Below are 21,465 nucleotides of genomic sequence, written 5' to 3'. Positions count from 1 at the left end.
GCACAAGTACCACCATCATCAATATTAATTAAAATATTAATAAACATAGATAATATAAGAACTTATCTATAGTTATGATTGAAGAATGAATATAAAGCAGCATGAAATACCGTCTAAAAATGCTTTCTTCATTCTGCTTATATCAGATTGAAAGCATAGGTCTTTTGTCATGTCTTGCAAAAGGCACCGTATTGACATTGTGTCAACATCACAAAAGGCAAGGAATCCTGAGATGAGACAACTACATGGAAAATACTTTCTTACTAGCTCCTTCTAAAGCTCCTACTCAAGATTTGAAGTGTCATACATAAATTGACTCTTTACAAAAATAAGTATTGGCCTTCATATACCCAGATTTTCATTAAATAAAATATTTGATTAAACTACATCTAAATGTACAATATCTGTCTCTGGCTTTCCAATAAATCATGCTGAGTGACTGATCTTTTCTTAGTAACTCAGTCATCATTAAGAACATAAACTATTGTCTTATACCACAGTATACAAGTATCTCAGAGATATTAAGGTATAAAACCATCATCTGAGTAATTTATTCAAGGATGAAATAAGTGGTTAGGCTAAGATTCCAACCAAACCTAACTTTCTAGTAATTAAATAGCTTATATGTAACTGCTTCCATTCTATTGTCTTATTCTGTACCTCTGTATAAACAAGTCTTCAGATCCTATTCCAGAAACTTACTAGTTTAGGTTACCACCTTATGAAGGTTAGATCTTTGAGAGTGTCCTAAAGCTTTGTTTCTTCATGCTACTCTTGGCTGAGGTTCACAAATTGCCTTAAAGGAATATTTATCACGAAATAGACTGTTAACAGTTTTTTAAAAATTAGAACTTTTCCCAACTTGAACTACTTTAATCTAATCTTGAGGTTTACTTTCTGCTGTCTTCTATAGCTATATTTGCATATGTAAGTAAGTCAGTAGATAAAAATTCCAAGACAAGATGTGCAGACAGAAAAGAAGTATTAAAATATTGCTATTCATCTCTGTGATATAACAAAAATAAATTTTGAGTAAGCTTGTATATGCCATTACTTATTACAAGTCTTCTCTTAAGAGATTTTTTTTTCCAGATTGATTCTATAATCCTTAGGTTGATGTTCTTTAGGGTAGTCAGTGTTAAGGTGATAATATAAATGGTAAGGAGAAGGAAGACAAGGAAAGCAGCCTTATTTATAGTCTGAAACCGTAAAAGAAGACTTTATAAAAAAATATTTGAGCTTCCATAAGTGATCCAAACTTAAATGCTATGGATTTTTTTCCTAACAGCACACATTGTGACTACTAGGCAAGGAAATAGAGAGTAAAATAAAATATTCCATTTATTATTCCAAGAAGTTCCAATTCACAGATTTTTTTAACATCTGGTACTATGTTGTTTTAAGAACTGCTACAAATGATAAGAGCCAACAAATAAAATCCTTCAACATGAGATTTATAAAGATGTAAGGGTGTTACCGTAGATTGTTTGGATGAGTATAGATGAAGAAAATGGTTAAGGGAGTGGTGTAAGCTAGAGCACAGAATTGGAAAAATATGCTTGTAACTTGAAGACAGCTTGAATGTCAAGCTAAAGAAACTTGTAGATCAGCCTTTCCTAAAATGTGTGAATCAGAATAGTAAATCCTAATTACAGTGATAAATTTAAAGCTTTTAACTTTTTAATTTATAAAAAAGTGATTTAAAAACACTGATTTGAATAAAGATAAGCGTAATTGCTTATCACAAGACCTCCCCAAACCCTTAATATGCTAATGCACACTGCTTATTTCTTAGAGGAAAATATAACCCAGGAACATGGGCTGGAAAGTATTGCTGTTGAAAATATAGACTCAGTGAAGCTTATAGAACTGGGAGATAGACATACATTTTAGAAAACTAATCAAGATATTTAATTAACTGTCAATATGTAAAATGATAAGTCACTAATATTTTCTATTACGGTGATTACCATATGCGAAATTACAGGTTTATTTAAAAAGCTTTTTTAGTTAATATTTATCTCCCTCACAATCCAGTGAATTCATTAGAATAGTGACCAGAGTTCTTTTACTCACTGGTATTTCCTAGCATATAACCCAGTAGATGTCTAGAAATAGTGCACTTCCATTTAGTATGACTTTCAGCAATAGTACTAGGAGATGGCAAGATTCTGACGTAGATTGAGTGCATGGTAAAGAAAGGAAGGGGAAGATATGAGAGGTTTAATACAGAGGGGAAGAAAGGAGCAATAAAAGAGGACTCCAAGGTACAGAATTGAGGGAAGGAAAACACAGCTAATCACTAGAAATCAAGAAAGAGCACGGTGTGTGGTACAGAGTAGGAGCTTAATAAATATTTCCAAATTCGCCTTAGACAAGTTGAGTTTTAATTAAAGATTGGTAGCTCATTAAGCAGTTAGGAGCTAAATCAGGGATAATGGTTTATATTAGAAATCATTCATAGAAACTCTTTGAAGTCTCTTTGAAGTCAGTAGATGAAAATTCCTGGGAAGAACGTGCAGAGAGAGAGAACGCAGCATTGCTGTTCTTAAAATAAGCAACTCGTCCAAAATCAGAGCTTAGAAATATTTAATAAGCTCCTTCTTGGTACCAGACATTGTGCTTTCCTTCTTGATTTCTTGTTTTGTTTGCTGGTGTGATAATATCAGCATTAAAGACCATAAGGAGGTTTGTCCCAATAACAGTGCTTTGATCTTCATGTTGATAAACTGGTTTTGGAAAGCAAACCAAACCACATGGAACAGTTGCAGGCTTTCAGGTATTGTAATGATAAAATGCAAACAAACCCATGAAATCTGAATATGTTTGAAATATAATTATTTTAACAGTCAAAAAAAAAAAACAAAAACAAAGAAGGAAGCCTCAGATATTCCACTTGGGGTCCTAGAATTACTATGTATGTTGTCTGGATAAGGGGGTTTCAGAGACATACTTGAGGTTAAGTAATGGCTTTAAAGATGTTTCTTGAAGTAGGACATGGAGAGAGCTTGGCAGGTTTCCATATCCCCGTGGCACACTTAGTGAAGCAAAGCGTTTCTCAGCAAATAAATTAGAAACATTTGTCATTTGGAAAATGTAAGACTGTGCCAACTAATGAGGACAGCCAGAGTATTTATCACAAATCTTGGAAAGATTGAACTTTCTTTGTCCTTTTATCTTTCCAGGTATGGAATATTAGGTGAGGATAACATGGACAAACGTGGGTCTGAAATTACAGGGAACACGGTGGCATTGAAATTCAGGTGTTTTGATACACATATTTTTACTGTTTTGAGTCACCTACTGCAGGCATAATTCTCAAGTGATGGAAATTATCAATAGAGGAGGATTTGAAGAATGTAGTAAGATGCGTCTTTTGTTACTTCCCCTAGGTTAGTCCAGGTTAGCAAGCCCGGCTGCATAACTGCATTTGGCTCTGGGAGGGTATTGAAAGGGAGGCTATTGACTGTACTCTGCGGTTTAGGAAAAGAAAAATCCTCTTTTGCAATTCAATATATATTTACATTATATATGAAATTTGTGTGTGTGTGTGTCTGTGTATATGCACACATATATATGATTCAAGAGAGAAGAGAATCCATGCAGCGCCCTGAGAATCCAGAAAAGGATTCTCTTACCTTATATTTCAAGGAATTTACTGGTAGGGCTTTAACAGAAAGCAATGAATACCTGTTTACCTGTTTTCCTCTTGCCTTTTAAATCTCTTTGAAAAACTGAAAGCCTGAGAATTACTTTTTTGGATGTTTGCTAAGGATCCGTGTTAACACAGGAAGTCGGATTGCTTCTGAGTCAAAGTCCAAACACTGGACATGAGGCTACACGCACGCCCTCTGCGGTATGCTGGGCACTGGTCATGTTTCAGAGAAAAGAAAATCTGTGCTTCTGTATATCATGTGTGCAACACATTTGTGCTTTTTGTGTTTTGTGCTCTCCCCAATTCCTGAAATACTCTCTCCACTCTACCTGGCTACATTTCCATCCCTTGGACATGCAAAAAAGTCTCTAGAACTGACTGCTAGATATTCCCCCCACTGCTACCCTCTGTTCCATCCTGCACCTATGGAATATCTTATGTATCAGTCACTGTCAAGTGTGTGCGTGTTTGCGCACCTGTGTGCGTATGTGTGTGTTGTAGAAGTGCTGGTAAATTCATGTCTTTGTCAAATCTCATTTGCTAATTGATCTATATGCGTGGCTGTTACTGTAATACAGACTCTGCTAAAGGAAAAAAAAAATCAGTGGCTTTGGAGTAAGGATATATGAGATACAGTTTCAGGTCTACTAATTATTCTGTGTGTGACCTTATGTAAACCACAGATTCACTAAACTTTTAGTCCACTATTAAAAAATGGAAAATAATATGTAAATATGTATTCCTTGTAAAAAAAAAAAAAACAAGATGATAGATGGTAAATTGGTTTGAAATTTTCAAAAGTCTGTACAAACAGAAGTCATTGTAATCATGTGTAGCTCTTATATTCATTAATAGTTCATATTTGTAAAGTACCCTAAGCCAGATACTTGACATGCGACTGGAAATATACATTGTCGTACAGGCTAGATGTGGTCCCTGTCTTCACAGAGCTTTTAGTCTAGTGAACAAGAGTGATACTGAGTAAGCTATTAAAGTGTAATCAGAGGGAATTGCAGCATATAGTCAGAACATACTCTCAAGAATCACGGCCTGCTTTGTTGAATAGGGAGAGGCTGTTTTCCCTTAATGTGATATTTCTAGAAGGCAAGGGAAGTTGTCCTTTAGAGAGGCAACCCTATTTCGGAGAGCCCTAGTAAAAAAATAAAAAGATAAAAGAAAGAAAGAAAGAAAGAAAAAGAAAGAAAGAAAAGAAAAGAAAAGAAAAGAAAAGAAAAGAAAGAAAGAAAAGAAAGAAAAGAAGAAAAAGAAAGAAAGAAGAAAGAAAGGGAAAATTTAGTCTTAATAATGTGAAAGAAATCATGAATGCAGAGAGCATAGAGAGCAATCAGAAGAGTGGTCCTACCTGATTAGGCTGCAAGGGGGCTATAGGTGTGAGTGTGAAAGGTAGGAGCCAGGCCACAGGACTGTGTGATATTTGGCAGGCCACGGTAAAAATTTGGGCTTTGTCTAGAGGACAGAGAGGAGTCACTGAAATATTTGCAGCAAGAGGAGGACATAATATCTGTGTTTTATGAAGGTCACTCCAGCTGTACTGTGGAGGGAGAACAATAAGCAGAGACAAGTATAGATGCAAGAGATAATAGCTTGAACTAGCTTGCTGGGCACTTGAAATGAAGAAAAATAGGCTTGATTGAAGAACTATTCAGGCCATGTAATCGTTAATACTGGGTGATTGCTAGATGTGGAGTGTGGGAACTAGAGGAGTCAAGAACAATGCCAAGGTTTCTATCTTGAGAAACTGGGTGAATGGTTTTGCCATTCACTGAGGTTGAGAACACAGGAGGAGGAGGAGGTTTGGGCAGAACAGTAATTGCTAACACTTAGTGAATGCTTAAAACCTGAAGACACAATTCTAAACATTTTGTTTATACTCTGTTATTTGATAGATGACTAAACATGGGGCTAAACTGATGTGCCGACTCACACGGCCAGGAAGTTGGCTCCAGAGTCCAAGCTCTTGACCACGATGATGTGCTCTGTACCTTTCAAGAGCATCGCATCAGTTTTGAACATGTTCTGTTTGAGATGCCCCTGAAACATAAAGTGGAAATGAGGAGGAAGTAAATCTGAGTGAATATAAAAGAAATTTTACTGCCACCTATTATCAAAGTTAAATAAAGTGACATGAATGAGATTGTAAAGGGAGAGAATGAGCAGCTAGAGAGGCAACAGGCCTGGGGGCTGAGGGGTGGGAGAGGAGCACATCTAATATCCTAAATCTCAGGGTTCCAGAGAGAGGATGGTACCTTCCCAAAAGACTGAAATGCAAGTGCAAGGATAAATGTCAGAATTCTGAGTATGATGTCAGGGGAGCCAAAGAAAGAGAACATTTCCAAAAAAAAAAGGATGTAGTTCTCTGCCCAGTACTCCTAATAGGTTAGGTAAGAAGGAAGGAAAAGTATGAAAAGGATTAAAACAAAACTTCATTTTAAACATGAAAGTGAATCTCTCGCCTTCCTTATGTATCTGTTTTTGCAACCCAGATTATTCCACACTAAACTAAAAGGAACTTTAAAATATATATATTCGGGGCACCTCGGTGGCTCAGCCGATTAAGCATCCAACTCTTCATTTCAGCTCAGGTCATGGTCTCAGGGTCACGACCTGGAGCCTCATGTTGGGCTCCACACTTGGGGGAGTCTGCTTCTCCCCCTCCTGCTCTGACGCTTCTCTGTGCTCGCTCTCTCTCTTTCTCTCTCTAATAAATAAATAATTCTTTAAAAATAGATAAAATACATATAATCATAAAGACAGAGAAAATAGAAGAGAAGGCACCTGGAAATAAGAAATTTCCATTAATTTTGAGGAAAAAAAGGGAAAGAAGATGTAGTTAATATCACTCTCTAATAAATAAATAATTCTTTAAAAATAAATAAATAAAATACATATAATCATAAAGACAGAGAAAATAGAAGAGAAGGCACCTGGAAATAAGAAATTTCAATTAATTTTCAGAAAAAAAGGGAAAGAAGATGTAGTTAATATCATCTACATACAAAATACACTGTTAGCTACGCTATGATGTACCCACAAAGGGGTATGAAAATTGGTTTACGGCACAGACCTCCTTACAGTCTGGGAGACAACAGGTACCAGGCAAGAAACTGAAGATACTCAGTCCTGAAAATAGGAAAATTGACTGAAACACTCTCTATAAAAAGCTGCATAGCTGTGCTTCAGGCAGAAGACCAGAATATTCTTTGGCTTGCTGCCAGATGATCCTGCAGTGAAACCTATCATGCATGTAAAGCTTCCAATTAGCATCTTAGAGCTTCACTCTTCAGTTCTGAAGGACAGGCAGGGATCACCAGATATTTGTGGAAAAGCCCTATTATGAAAGATAAAGATCAAAAGAAACACAGAAAATGGAACTCAGAAACAATTCAAGGAGCAGGGGGTACAAAGACAGAAAGCCTGCAGTGAATATTTTCCAGGAGGAATGAAAATGATAGGACACCCTCAAATACAAGCGGGACACTATGGGAAAGTAGCATTCCGGAAGCAACGAATAACTTTTGACAGTGAAAATATGCCATCGGATGAAAAATAATATAGCAGATGGATTTAGGTCAGATTGAGAAAACCTCCCAGAAGAGAGAATAACAGCACAAAGACACGAAAATTACAAAAGAAAAGAATAATCAAATTACAGGGTAAATCTAGAAGGGAGGTCCCACATCCAGCTAATCGAGATTGCAGAAAAAGAGAAAATAAAAACAACGAAGAGGAGAAAATTACCAATTAAATAATGACAGAAAATTTGACGGGGTTAAAAGATAAGTGCTTCTGGGACGCCTGGGTGGCTCAGTGGTTGAGCGTCTGCCTTCGGCCCAGGGCGTGACCACGTGGTCCTGGGATCGAGTCCCACGTCAGGCTCCCTGCATGGAGCCTGCTTCTCCCTCTGCCTGTGTCTCTGCTCTCTCTTTGTGTCTCTCATGAATAGATAAATAAAATATTTTTTAAAATTAAAAAAAATGCTTTCAAAATGGAAGGATCTGTCAAATACCTAGGAGAATGGATTAAAAAAACACATCAAAGCACATTATCATGAAATTTCAAAAGACTGAAGATAACATAGAAATTCTAGGATGTTCTGGTCAAAGGGACGGTGGGTATAAAACAGGATTTTGAATAGTAATGGAACTGGATTTCCTGGCAACAACTTTAAAAGCCAAAAACTAATAAATTAAAAATGTCTTCAAATATATGAAGGAAAATTATTTCTGACCTGGAAATATATATCCAGTCAAAATTTCAATTGTTTGTGGATGGAATAAAACCATGTTCAGAGATTCATGTATCAGAGATCCTTTGTCAGTAAATTACTAGATGTTATATTCTATCTTGGATGTCGTAGTCCAATGAGTCCAGAAGGAGAAAGACATGGGATTCAGAAAATAGAAGATGTAACACAAGAAAGAAGTGGAAAATTCAAAGAATAATGGTGAAGAGAAATTTTAGAATATCAGATATATATCAGATTTAGAAAAACAGACATTCCAAAGAGGAACAAGAAAACACAGCGTTTCTAAAGGATTATTCCAGGGCCAAATGACAGATTATACCCACTTGACTATACCAAGAGGAGATAGAGAATTGAATCAACGAAAAGTACATAGAAAAATCAAGCAGGAAAAAAATAAGGAAATTCTTAAAGAAACAAAAAAAAATGCGCAAGAAATAAAATGTGATTGAATTATAGTATTATATAGTCATGGTAAAATAAATACTATTAATTTAATACAAAATTCACTCTCTCTGTATTTTTGCTTGGTTAGAAGTATATGAGAAGTTGTTAGAAGGAAGTTGAAACCACCACATTATGTGCTAGAAACCTGTAATTGAGAAAGTAAGGAGTAGCATTATAATCCAGTTATTGGGATCCCTGGGTGGCTCAGTGGTTTAGCACCTGCCTTTGGCCCAGGGCCCGATCCTGGAGTCCTGGGATCGAGTCCCACGTCGGGCTCCCTGCATGGAGCCATCTTCTCCCTCTGCCTGTGTCTCTGCCTCTCTCTCTCTCTATGTCTATCATAAATAAATAAATAAATCTTTAAAAAAAATCCAATTATTTAGAAATTTGGGTTGAAGAAAAGCTCAAAAATTGAAATTTATTAGATGTCAGGAGCACAAATCAGGAACCGGGAGGAGTTATGATTGAGAGAGCGTCCAGGAATGAGACACCAAAATCGTCAACGGGTGCAGAAGAGCGCTCGAGAGACGGTAAATGAATGGCATGCGAGAGAGAGGAAGATGTTACTGCTGGGGAATGGGACCGGCCAAGGAAGGGGGGTTTTCCAGGCTGAGAGGAGAGTAATGGATTTTAGAGAGCAAGGGGGATAACGCTTCCAGGTGTTTAAGGGGTGAGAATGTCAGCATGCTCCACTTTTGAAGGCTACAGGCAAACCAAGTTTTAGCTGAGACTATGAGGGAGCACCCAGGGAGGAGGGCAAGGCTTAATGAAATCATTGATCGTGGTATGAGGCACATTCTCGGGGCTTAGAGGGAGTAGAGAAGAGAGAAATTGGGCCAGGGGCAAACTTCAGTCCGTTGTGGGGATGAGAGAACGGACAGAAAAGATAACCAGAAGAGCCTACGTTTTGGGGCAATGGAAGGGGAAGCAGTCTTAAGTAAGCTGAGTTCCAAAAGTCTTGGTGCGCAGTGGACCCTCTGGCCAAATGGTTGAGGTGGAAGCCTGGGTATTCTTTTTCCTTTCATTTATATGTAAAACTTTACAGTGGCAGCAACAGACAGGTATCAAGAAATAGTCACATGGTTCAACCCAGTGCTAGGCACTGGGCAACAGCTGGTTGTGCTTTCATCTGCGGGTCCCAGAGGCAGACGGGCCACACGTATGCCTTGAGTCAGCCCTATGGCATGACAGCTGGGGGTTGATGGGACTACTGGTGACTCAAAAACCTTTGTAATCTTTTGAGATGCCTCTGTCTTCCCCGGTCTCCCCTCCCACCTCTCATCTAATCCATCACCAGCGTACTGGATTCTGCTTCGTAGATATCTTCCCAATCCATCACTGCTTTCCAACCTTACTGCTACTCTCATAGTCTAAACTACCAATCACTTGCCTTTACAACTGTAATAATTTCCACAAATATTTACTAGGGGCCTAATATGTGTCGGGTGTTTACTAGACGCATTTACCGGCCGCCGAATATGTGCTGGGGCCCGGTAGAGACAGAGAAGGCGCCAACTGATAATCAGGGATTTCAAGTAAGGTCAAGTGAAATAACAATTACAAAACCTTGTGATGCAGGCTCCTAGAGATGTGCAGTGTAGGTATTGCAAGAGATAGAAAACAATGAGGAAGAAAGGCCATCCTTTTAATGTTGTCAGTTGGCCTCCTACAGAATAGCACGCGCACATGCCCACCTGCAAGCGCGAACTCACGAACCTGTCGTCAAAATATCATGTTATCTTTTTATTTATTTATTTTTTATTTTTCTTATTTTTTATTTTTTTTTATCATGTTATCAATGTTGGAGTTAAAGGAAGGATGAGGACGGCTTGGGCTGAATGTCCAACGTCATTTTCTACTCATCTCCCTCCAAATTTGATTTGACCTGAGCAATTTAAAAAGCAAAATGCAGTGTTGTTTTTACAAACCAACACTGCTTTCTAGCAATAAACTTACATTGGTAAATCAAATAAATCAACCAAAAGAGTTCACATTTCAAATTGATGCTCATTGAGTACTACACTGTAGCTGGCAAACGGTACCGTGTCTGTGAATTCAAAAATGAATAAGACAAGATCTTTTCCTCAGAGAACTTACCTAGGGGGGAAACGGCACATCTAATTGGGAAGCGACGTGATCTGTGCTCTGGGAACTCAGAGAAAGACTCTAGTCATTCTTCCTGGAGAGACATCCGCAGAGAGAGTGACCTTTTAGTTATAATGAGAAGTTTTTCAAACAAATTGTCAATAGCTGATGGTGGAGTCCTAAGTATATTCATTTATCCATTCATGAATTCCTTTTTTGCTTTTATTTTTGGGTTTTTTTTTTTTTAGTTTCAAGTATTTATTTAGATTCCAGATAGTTAACATACAGCGTGTAATATTCGTTTCAGGTGTAGAATTTAGTGATTCATCACTTAGATACAACAACCAGTGCCTTCCTTATTACCCATCACCCATTTAACCCATTTCCACGTCCACTTCATCCCTCTGGAGACGTGTCAGGTAAGAAGTTTCCATGGCCAGAGTCAAGGAGGTTTCTGCCTCTGTTCTCCTCTAGAATTTTAATGGTTTCCTGTCTCATACTCAGGTCTTTCATCCATTTTGAGTTTATTTTTGTGTGAGGTATAAGAAAATGGCCCAGCTTCATTCTTTTGCATGAAGCTGTCCCGTTTTCCCAACACCATTTGCTGAAGATACTCTTTTTTCACATTGGCTATTCCTTCCTACTTTGCTGAAAATTAATTGACCACATAGTTGAGGGCCCATTTCTGGGTTCTCTATTCTGTCCCTTTGCATGTGTCTGTTTCTGTGCCAGGACCATACTGTTTTGTAATATCACTTGAGGTCCAGAACTCTGATGCCTCCAATTTTGCTTTTCTTTTTCAAGATTGCTTTGTCTATTTGGGGTCTTTGGTGGTTCCATACAAATTCATTTGTTCATTCTACATTTGTTATTTAGTATTTACTATATTGTCAAGCACCAAGACAAATGCAAAATGAATAAAACATAGATCCTACTCTCAAGAGACTTACAGTCTAGAAGAATAGCATGAAAAATCAATAGATTTAATAAAGTGATATGAGTGGCACGTTACAAATATGTGTATTTCATGGTATTTGGTCATTTTAACCTAGAGAAAGATGTTACAGGAATTTCTGCCATGATTATAAATTGCTTTCTCCCATTAAAATTGTAAGATTCATAAAGATAGGCTCTCATTCTGAAGCAAATAACCAATCCATCTCTAATCTGTAGCTGCAGTAGAATAGAAGCTTCATGAAAACAGGGACTTACTTCAATTCATCACTCTCTCCCAGGTATAAGAGCAGTGCCTGGAACATATGGTTGTTCAATAAATATATGTTCATTAATGGAATGAATCTGTGGGTCAGAAAGAGGTCATCATAAACCTTAGGAGTGAAACTTGAATATTTTTACAGAAATGGGAAAAATGTAATCATTTCCAACAAATTCCAGATATTTCTGTTCTGTATTGTAATTTGTGTGAAATTTTTTAAAAAAAGATAGATTTATCCATCAAGTGAGAGTGTATGCGTGGTAATCACATGGCACTGAGTCAGGATTGTATTCTGGCTAGATCTTGCCATTCCGAAACTGTGTGATGATGGGAAATCTCTTAACCTCTCTGAATTCCATTTCTTTATTTGTTAAATGGGAATAAAAACCTATCTCACATACCTTGCAGGGCTGTTCAACTATTAACTGGTATAATGCATGTACATGTCCTTTACAAACTTGAAAACATTATATAATCATAAAATATGTACCAAAATCAAATTTCTAAAGCTTTACTATTGCAGGAATGCACTCCAAAAGCAGTCAATTAAGTAGAGTTTTTTTTCTGTTTTTTTTCCTCTAGTGCAGTGCCTGGAGATGACCACCAAACGGAAAATTATCGGCCGACTGGTGCCGTGCCGATGTTTCCGAGGTGAAGAAGAAATCATCTCAGTTTTAGACTACTCCCACTGCAGTCTTCAGCAGGTGCCAAAGGAGGTCTTTAACTTTGAGCGGACATTAGAGGAGCTTTATCTAGATGCCAATCAAATTGAAGAGCTACCCAAGGTAATCTTTGACAACCTAAAATATACACTGTAAATGAATATTTCATAATATCCAAAGACTTGGCATAATGATAATGTTAACTATAGCCTTCCATCTGGATAATCAGCAAATTGTTCAAACTGATATAACTTTCCCCAATATTCTTTTTTTCTCTTTTTTTTCCCCAATATTCTTGTTGATATATATTAATACCATGTCATTTGTAACTTCATATGATATGTTAGTAACCAGTTGAGCTCCACGGAAATCATCATTTTAAGAATTATGCCTTATTTTAATTTAAAATGGCCTCCATGAAAAGACAGATCGAGATCAGTATTGGTGGGTTGAGATCAATAGCTTATGTTTGTAAAAAAAAAAAAAAGAAATATATGACTCTATATTCCAGAAGTAAAGTTTTTATGTTGTATGTTAAGGCAACATTGTTATAAAACCTTGAATTACTTGTTCTAAGTCTAATCCTTCCACACATATAGCCACACTTAATACTATTGTGAAAAACAAGCTGTTATTTCTGGAATTTGGAATCTTTGATTATTACAGACACCATTGAATACATGGCATACATATATAAGCATAGTATAGCTAAAAAGTTAACTAATATCAAATTCTGCACACACACGCGCACACACACACACACACACACACACACACAACCATTATGACACTGGGCTATGCAAAGGAAATCTCTCGTCTCCTGTTCTCCATGGCAGAAAAGATGGATGATAAAAGACTAGTTGACACAGACCAAGGCCACACAGCAGAGAGGTTCAAAATCTAAACCACAATGATCATCTAAATAAGTAACTCACATTAAGTAATTGCCATAGCATTTACCTGTAAAGGATTTATGCAATGGCTCAGAAGGGGAAAAAAAATGGCCTGCAATACATTTCCATTGCTTATGCTAAAAAAAAAAAAAAAAAAAAAAGCATATTAAATACCCAGGAACCAAGAAACTTCCATAATAAAAACTAAGAGAATAATATGCTTATCAAAACAAATTATGAATAATTGTTTTCACTTAGGGTTATAAATTATGGTATTAATATAATACGTCAGAGGCAGGAACTATTTAATGGGTACTTCAAAACCAATATACTTCATTTTTGACAACCAAAGTATGTAGTGTCATCTTGGAGTTTGGGACAGGAGTTTAGGTCAGGCTTAAAAAAAGTTTTAACTGTATGGATTACCATGGAGATACACATCAAGTAGAGGCTGATGTGAAATGGGCTGTTTCTCCCAAAGACCATGAACTTCTTGAGGGCAGAGATGGCATCTTATTCACCTTCTCCTCCCGGTACACTAGCATGCATGGTGACTTTCCATCTCTTTGTTGCCGCTAGCAGGTGGAACAATGCAGAGAACTTCATGTACTACAGGACTTGATTAGCAAAATGGTAAAAGGTTTAAGCCACTCATAAATGTGACATTTAGTTCTAATTTAGGAAAAGTAATCATAAGTATTTTTTTTAAAACAGACTAATCTAAGATTGCCAGATAAATAAGGGATATCCAGTGAAATTTGAATTTTAAACTAAGAACTAGGAAATTTTTGGTAGAATTATACCCCAAATATTTCATTCAGCATACGAATACTAAAAAAATACTGATTTATCTTGGCATCCTGTATTTTTATTTGCTGAATCTTGACAGCCCTGAGCCAATCAAGTTATTCAAAGTTTTTTTTCTAGAACCAAGCAGAGAATTGTGTAAAACAAATGGTAAAAACACGTTTATCAATCAAGTACTTACTTAATAGGTACATTACTACGCAGTGTTTGAGGCTTTAGGGGGTGTAGGAGAAATAAATCTCGATCCTTACTCTCAAGCATCTAACAATCTAATTACAGAGAAAACTGAAGCTTTAGAGGCAAAAGCATGATCATGTGTAATCGGAGCCCAAGAGCCAAATACTGTTGTAGAGAAGAGTTTCATTCTTGCAGGGGGAGGGAGGAGGCTTGATCACAAGGTATAAATGCAAAAATTGAGATGATACATATGGAGAGGGGAGGAGGAGAGTCTGGAGCTGCAGGTACACGTGAGGGGTGCCAACAACACGTAAGAGGAGGGAGAGCGTGGAGGACCCAGATTAGGAAAGGAATTGAGAGCCACACAGCATTGTTTGACTCCATGAGTTAGGCAGAGAGTGTCACTGGAGAGTCTCATAGACCAAGTGAGTCACTAGGAGCCTACGTAAGCTTGGATTAGCAATAACTAAAAATAATACAAGTAAACCAAACACTCAGTATAATTTCCCCATGTATTGAATTGCGGAGAAATTGTTAATCTTTTATTATCGGTGTGCTTCCTATATTTCAAAGATCTTTCACATCATCTCTCAAAGTTTCTTCGAGTTCCCAAATTCAAGGTTGTCACTTTCATATAACAGCCCTGTGTCACTTTCTTCTAATGTACTTGATATTGAGATAGGATCTAAATTATCCGCCGCTGAGATATGATCATAATAGTACAGGGGTAGATTTGCGCATATTAGAAAAACAAGGAGTTAAATAAAAACTCTCTTTTTCTGAGGACAAGAAAGTCTTAACTTGTTCTTGGGTCTCATTGGCCTTAATTGTGTTATATGTTCGTTGCTGAGCCAATCCCTTTGCTATCAAATCCATTATGGCAAAAAAATGAGATTAGTTTGATGGAGTTAAACAATGATGGGCCACGTCTATGGATTTGTGATTGCCGGCCACCACACAAAGGGAAGGGGTGCAAGGACTCTGGGGGAGATCACCACAGTGTACACAGCAGACAAAACGTTAGGCAGTCATTGTTTCATGAGGAAAAGTAGGCAGAGTATTGAGTCTTAGGGAGCTTAATCTTCAAAGGTAAATTAAATAAAACCTTTGTTGTCCGCCATTTTCTTTTATTGTTTTCTTTAGGTTTCCCTGGCATTGTTACCATGGTGATTTCAAAGCTGCTGAGTAAATGAGATAGCTGTTTGTATTTTTGATATTACATTATGAAAAGAATTACATTTTGTAAAGTTTTTAATTTTTTCCCTTCTGATATTTGATACTGAGAATATTCTAGCTGGCTAAGAATTGCTACTGTAAGACCTTATGCAACAGGTGTAGAACAGAGTCAAGGTTAATGACATTAGAAAAGATATGTCAAGACTATGTCAGAAAAGACGTGAAAATAGATGTGAAAGAATAGGAAGTTTTTTGATTAGGAGTGGTTCAATCTGTGTTACTTAATTTGCTGTAGTAAAAGGTAAAAATACAAAATGACATGCCTCTCACACAGTGATGGAAAACCCACACAGCTTATAATTTAGTACCATTTTGCTTGTTATTTTGAACCCAACTTAAAATTATAGACAGAGTAATGGACCGTAACAGGTGTATATTATGTATGAAGGAGTGTGGGAAGAGAAAAGTAAAAGAAGCCTTAAGGAGAAAAACTGCTGAGAAACTTGAAACTGAAGAGGAACCTTAATAAAGGGAATAGATAATTCGGAGAAGCTAATACGTGGCCAAAATCGAAAGACATAGAGAGAGTGACCTTGGCAGATGAGATCGATTTCGCCACACGTAGAAGGGGGTGCAATGAAATCTGAGGCACCGGACCTAGAAGACTTTCTCCATATTAAAGTTTACAACCTACCCTGAAATATCTTAGAGATCAAGAACCTGACCTTTGGACCCAACAAATCTAGGAGTAGATCTTGGCGCCGCTGTTTGGTTGGAAAGATACTTTATTTTGTGGGAGTCTCTGTTTCTTCATTAACAAAACTGGGGAAATAATAGAGGTTGCCAGTGGCTCCATAGCTGGGAGGTCGGAGGTAATAGATAAATGAGTACTGGGTGAGGTAATGCACGTGGATGTACCTGGAATAGAGAAATCCTCAATAATCGGTATCCCCCGTTCCCCTACCACAGAATCACAATGTCGTCTTATGTTTGAGTAGACGCAGCCTAGGAGATTGTTATATTCAGCGCTCGATTATCACCTATTAAGCAAATCCAGGCCAGAAAAGCTAATTTACTTCTCTTAGGCCACGTGGGATGTTCGATTCCTGTCCAAAACCTTCATCGAAGACGGTGTAATCATAGGCTAGACGAGGCCGTGCTACAGTAGCAAGTCAAAAGCTCAGTCCGTAACTGAACAAAAGTCTTGCTTGATGTCCCATGAGAAGCACTGCCCTTAAACAACCTAACGTCCGACCCAATGCAGAAATGCCGACTTAATATTGCTCTTGCAACAGTCATCCAACCTCCTCGTTAATATTTCTATTAGTGGGAGACGTCACTAAGTTAAGAAGCAAACCATTGTATTTTGGGGAAGCTCTGGTTATTAGAATGTTCTGCAATATGTTAATGATACCTGCCCGCCCACCCATCTATCTATGCATCTAAAACTGGGCTAGCCACGTGGAGTGATGCAGAGATTACTAACCATGCCTTCTCCGGACAAAGAACTCTGCTTCTGGCATGACTGCTCTGATCCTTCAAATATTCTAAGACAATTCATATGCTTTACCTTAAAGTTCTATTTCTCCAAGATGAGCTTCCAGGGTTTTTTTTTTTTTTTTTTTTTTGACCGTTTTTCAAAGACATGCTTTCTAATTGCTTTGCCACCTTACTGACATTCCTCTGGACACATTCTGACTGTTAGCTTGGTTTTAGACATTGGTGTCTCAAATAAAAAGATCCGTCCACATGGAGGTATTCAACATAGAAGTAAACAAAATGTGATGGAACGCAGGAGAGAGGTCAGAGTTGGAGATGGACTTAAGAGTTATCCACCTGGAGATGAGAATTTAAAACCAGGAGACAAGATAATGTCCCTGAGAAAGAAAGGAAAAAGAAAATTGCCGAGAAACAAATAGTTAAATTATAAAAAGCAAGATGATAGTGGAAACCCACCATGGGAACTTGCCTAGAAGTTACCTGCCTTTCCCCAGTAGTCATGGCAACTCTGTGTATATGGATAAAATTGGGAAATTTTATTTTGTCCATGTAGGTAAAAAAAAAAAAAAAGAAGAAGAAGAAGAAAGAAAACTCCATGGGTAAGAAAAATATGGCATCTCAATTGATTTTGATATAGATTTCTACAAAAACCTATTGGCTCATAATGAAGAGAAGAAAAGGACATCACCTTGACTGTGTGCTACTATCGAAGCTAATTCTGGGAATTTCCAATCTTCCAAGTCATTTAAAAGTTAGGGTCATGCGCATTTTACTTATAAAATATGAGTTTTATATGTGAGAAAGGAGACGTTGTGACTTCTTACCATAATACCGTGAAACATTCAGAGGATCACAAGACAGATGAGATACAGGGAAGTCACACAACTATCTTAAAATAATTAACAAGAAGACCAAACAAACCAATAGTCATTTGAATATTAAACTGTACATTCTTAAAACTTGCTAATTTTCTAGAAGCATATTGATGATGTCTCCACGCGGCCTCTGCTGCCTCGGCGTGACCCGGATCGGTAGCTCCCACACTTCCGGATTTTCAGAACTGTCCTTCTTTCCTTTGCTAGATAAACACTTCAGAGGTCCCATGCGGTACTTTTATTATTTTACCATTAGAGGATGTTTTCATAGCCCAATGGAAAACACTCACGAACACAGAATAAATAGTGTTCCTTCGTAAGAAAAGATAGGCGGTGAACCTACACTCTTTTAAAAAAAAAATGGCAGTTTTATTGAGTTAGAATTTATATACTTATCAAACTTACCCTTACAAAATGTGTACAATTTAGTGGTTTTATTATGTTTGCAGAATTGCGATGCCATCAGCACTGTCTAACCCTAGAAGGTTCGATCACCTCCCACCCCCAGCCAGAAACACACTATACCTATTAGCAGTCACCTCGCATCTCCTGCTTCCCTAATTCCTAGAAATCTCTTTCCCTGTGGATTTGCCACTTTAGGACGCATCATCCAGGGGGATCCTACACCCTGGCCCTCAGGGACTGGCTTTTCTCACTGGGCATAGCGCTTCCCAGTTTGCCCAGCCCGGAGCGTCCAGCAGTACTTGGTCCCTTCTTGCTGCCAAACGCTCTGTCTCTGCACATGTGCCACCTGCCACTTTTAAAAAGCGGGGTCCGCGCTGCAGGGGCTGCCGCCGGGTGGCCGAGGGAGCACCTTTCCATCAAGGCCGCGTGGGACTGTTTTCTCAGTCGGGCGGCCTGGGGTAGGGCCTGGGGCTGCGAGCCAGCGGCACCCACCAAGGGCCTCCGTCCCCCGCTGGGTTCAGCCCTGGACCTTAGTGCAGCGGTTGCTTAATCTGAGTTCGTGAAGGTACAGAGAAAACATGAAAATAAACCCATCCCCACGTGGGTCCAGTTTAGGGTGCTGCCCCGGCTGTGGGGCGCGAACAGGTGGCCCCCGAGGCCGCGGCTGCTCCTCCAGGGCCACAGATGGGTGCCAGGGCCGGGAGCAGGGGGACTGGGGGATGGGGAGATGGGACGGGGGTACAGGGGGACGGGGGGGGGGACAGGGGAGATGGGAGGATGGGAGACAGGGAGGCAGGGAGAGAGGGAGACGGGGAGACGGGGACAGGGAGACACGGAGATGGGGAGACATGGAGATGGGGAGACATGGAGATGGGGAGACAGGGAGATGGGAATGGGGAGACCGGGAGCCAGGGAGACAGGGGGACAGGGAGACAGGGAGGCAGGGAGAGAGGGAGACGGGGAGACGGGGACAGGGAGACACGGAGATGGGGAGACAGGGAGCTGGGAATGGGGAGACCGGGAGCCAGGGAGACAGGGGGACAGGGAGACAGGGAGGCAGGGAGACAGGAGGACAGGAAGATGGGGAGACAGGAGCTGGGGAGACAGGGAGATGGGAAGACAGGGAGACGGGGAGACAGGGGGACAGGGAGATGAGGAGATATGGAGATGGGGAGACAGGAGCTGGGAGATGGGGAGACAGGGATCTGGGAGACAGGGGGACAGGGAGATGGAGAGACGGGGAGATAGGGAGATGGGGAGACAGGAGCTGGGAGATGGGGAAATGGGGAGACAGGGAGCTGGGAGACAGGGCAGGGAGATGGAGAGACAGGGAGATGGGGAGATGGGGAGACACGGAGATGGGGAGACAGGGAGATGGGAATGGGGAGACCGGGAGCCAAGGAGACAGGGGGACAGGGAGACAGGGAGGCAGGGAGACAGGAGGACAAGGAGATGGGGAGACAGGAGCTGGGGAGACAGGGAGATGGGAAGACAGGGAGACGGGGAGACGGGGGACAGGGAGATGAGGAGATAGGGAGGTGGGGAGATAGGAGCTGGGAGATGGGGAGACAGGGAGCTGGGAGATGGGGAAATGGGGAGACAGGGAGCTGGGAGACAGGAAGACAGGGAGACAGGGCAGGGAGATGGAGAGACAGGAAGATGGGGAGATGGGGAGACACGGAGATGGAGAGACAGGGAGACAGGGGCATGGGGAGACAGGGATATGGGAGATGGGGGAATGGGAGGCTGGGGTGCTGGGGAGATGGGGGGACAGGGAGTCAGGGAGATGGGGAGACAGGGGGATGAGGAGATGGGGGAGACAGGAGCTGAGGAGACAGGGAGCTGGGAGACAGGGAGACGGGGAGATGGGGGGATGGGGAGCCAGGGAGATGGGGAGACAGGGGGACAGGGAGACAGGGAGACGGGGGGACAGGAACCAGGATCCGGGCACAGAACACTGCTGGTGGCCTCGGTGGCGGGGCTCCTGGCTGACTGTGTGGCTGGACCCTGCCCCCCAGGAAGGCCTGGCCCGGCACCCCCTTTTCCTTCAGGGTGCTGCTGGCACATCAGGGCCCGGGGCGGCTCCTCTGGTGTCCCCCAGGCCACCGTGGTCCCCAGCAGGCAAGGCGAGGCGCGTCGCCGACCCTCCGTGTGGCCGTGGCCCGTGGCTGCCGCAGGCCTGTGGAGCACCCACCCCCCCCAGCACGGCTGGGGTCTTACAAAGAGCAGGACCTGTGACAGTGGCCGGGGGTCAGGAAGGACGGGGGCGCGGGAGCTGGCGCAGGACAGCGGTCACCCAAGAGAAGGCTTGGGCTTGATGGGCTGGGGGGTCTGTTTGACTTGGCTGCGGCTGGGGGGGAAGGACATGGGGACCGTGCCCCCCTCAGTCCACGACCCACCGCCCCGCGGGCGGCATCTGTGTGGTCCTCTCCCAGCCCGAGGGCTTCGTCCCTGTGGGTCACACCGGCCCGTGATGTTCCCTCCGGGCGAGGACCGTGTTCTCTGACTCTGAGACAGTCGGAGGCAGGGTGCCGAGCACCCTCTACTTTCACATAGCTGGGGAGGAAGGAGGCTTGGATCCCCTACAGTCTCTCTCAGACTTAATGTTTTGTGATCCAGCCCCTTGAGTTTCCTTTTAAATAGTTGAAAATGATGAGCAAGGGAGGGAAGCATTGGGACAGTGACCGTCGCCCCGGAGCCTGAGCGTGTCAGTACAGGGTGAACAGGTCTGGAGAACAAGGGCCTGGGTTTAGCCCAAATCTGCTGCTGATTAACCACGAGGTTCAGACGTGCTGTTTGACGCCTCTGAACCGCAGCTTCATCTGCGGAGGACGCCAGCTGATGGGTTCCTGTGCATTTCTGAGGACCGTGGTGAGGCTCAAGTAATGTATAAAGTATCTGAAAACCATGAAAACAGTAGAATGAAGAGAAACTCTTGAGTGAAGAGAAATGGCTCATTTTTGGTGAAGATGAACGTTTCCTGGAAATATGTCAGGGGCTCATTAACTTACTAGGAGCCTGGAGAACTTGACATGGGAAAAGGATGAGAACCAAGCGAGCTCCGGATGGCTGCACACAGCAGCCGGGTGGGCCACACGGAGCTACTTGGGGAGGAACCTGGTCTCCATGTGATCATGGTGTTTGTTCAAGATTCAAATTCCAGGTGCTTCTCCAGTGAATATACGATGAGCGATGATCTTAAAGGGAAGGCCCGGGTCCTAATGGAAAGAGAGGAACGGATGCTCAACAAGCAAAAGACCGTCCACCGATGTCGCACACACCGTATATCTTCAATTTAACTGA

General features: G+C 40.9%; 1 protein-coding gene across 6 annotated transcripts in view; it reads left to right on the top strand.

Annotated features, from left to right (window-relative positions):
- The window catches only part of LRRC7 (leucine rich repeat containing 7), a 492,830-nt gene that overhangs the window by 177,151 nt on the left and 294,214 nt on the right, over nucleotides 1-21,465 (top strand). For all 6 annotated transcript variants that reach the window (XM_041746971.1, XM_041746970.1, XM_041746976.1 and 3 more), the window contains exon 3: nucleotides 12,250-12,452. In XM_041746971.1, coding sequence (XP_041602905.1) covers nucleotides 12,250-12,452 — 203 coding nt within the window. The remainder of the gene's footprint in view (nucleotides 1-12,249; nucleotides 12,453-21,465) is intronic.

This window comes from Vulpes lagopus, chromosome 3 (assembly GCF_018345385.1).
Source record: "Vulpes lagopus strain Blue_001 chromosome 3, ASM1834538v1, whole genome shotgun sequence".
Lineage (NCBI taxonomy): Eukaryota > Metazoa > Chordata > Mammalia > Carnivora > Canidae > Vulpes > Vulpes lagopus.
This window is presented reverse-complemented; position numbering and strand designations above follow the sequence as displayed.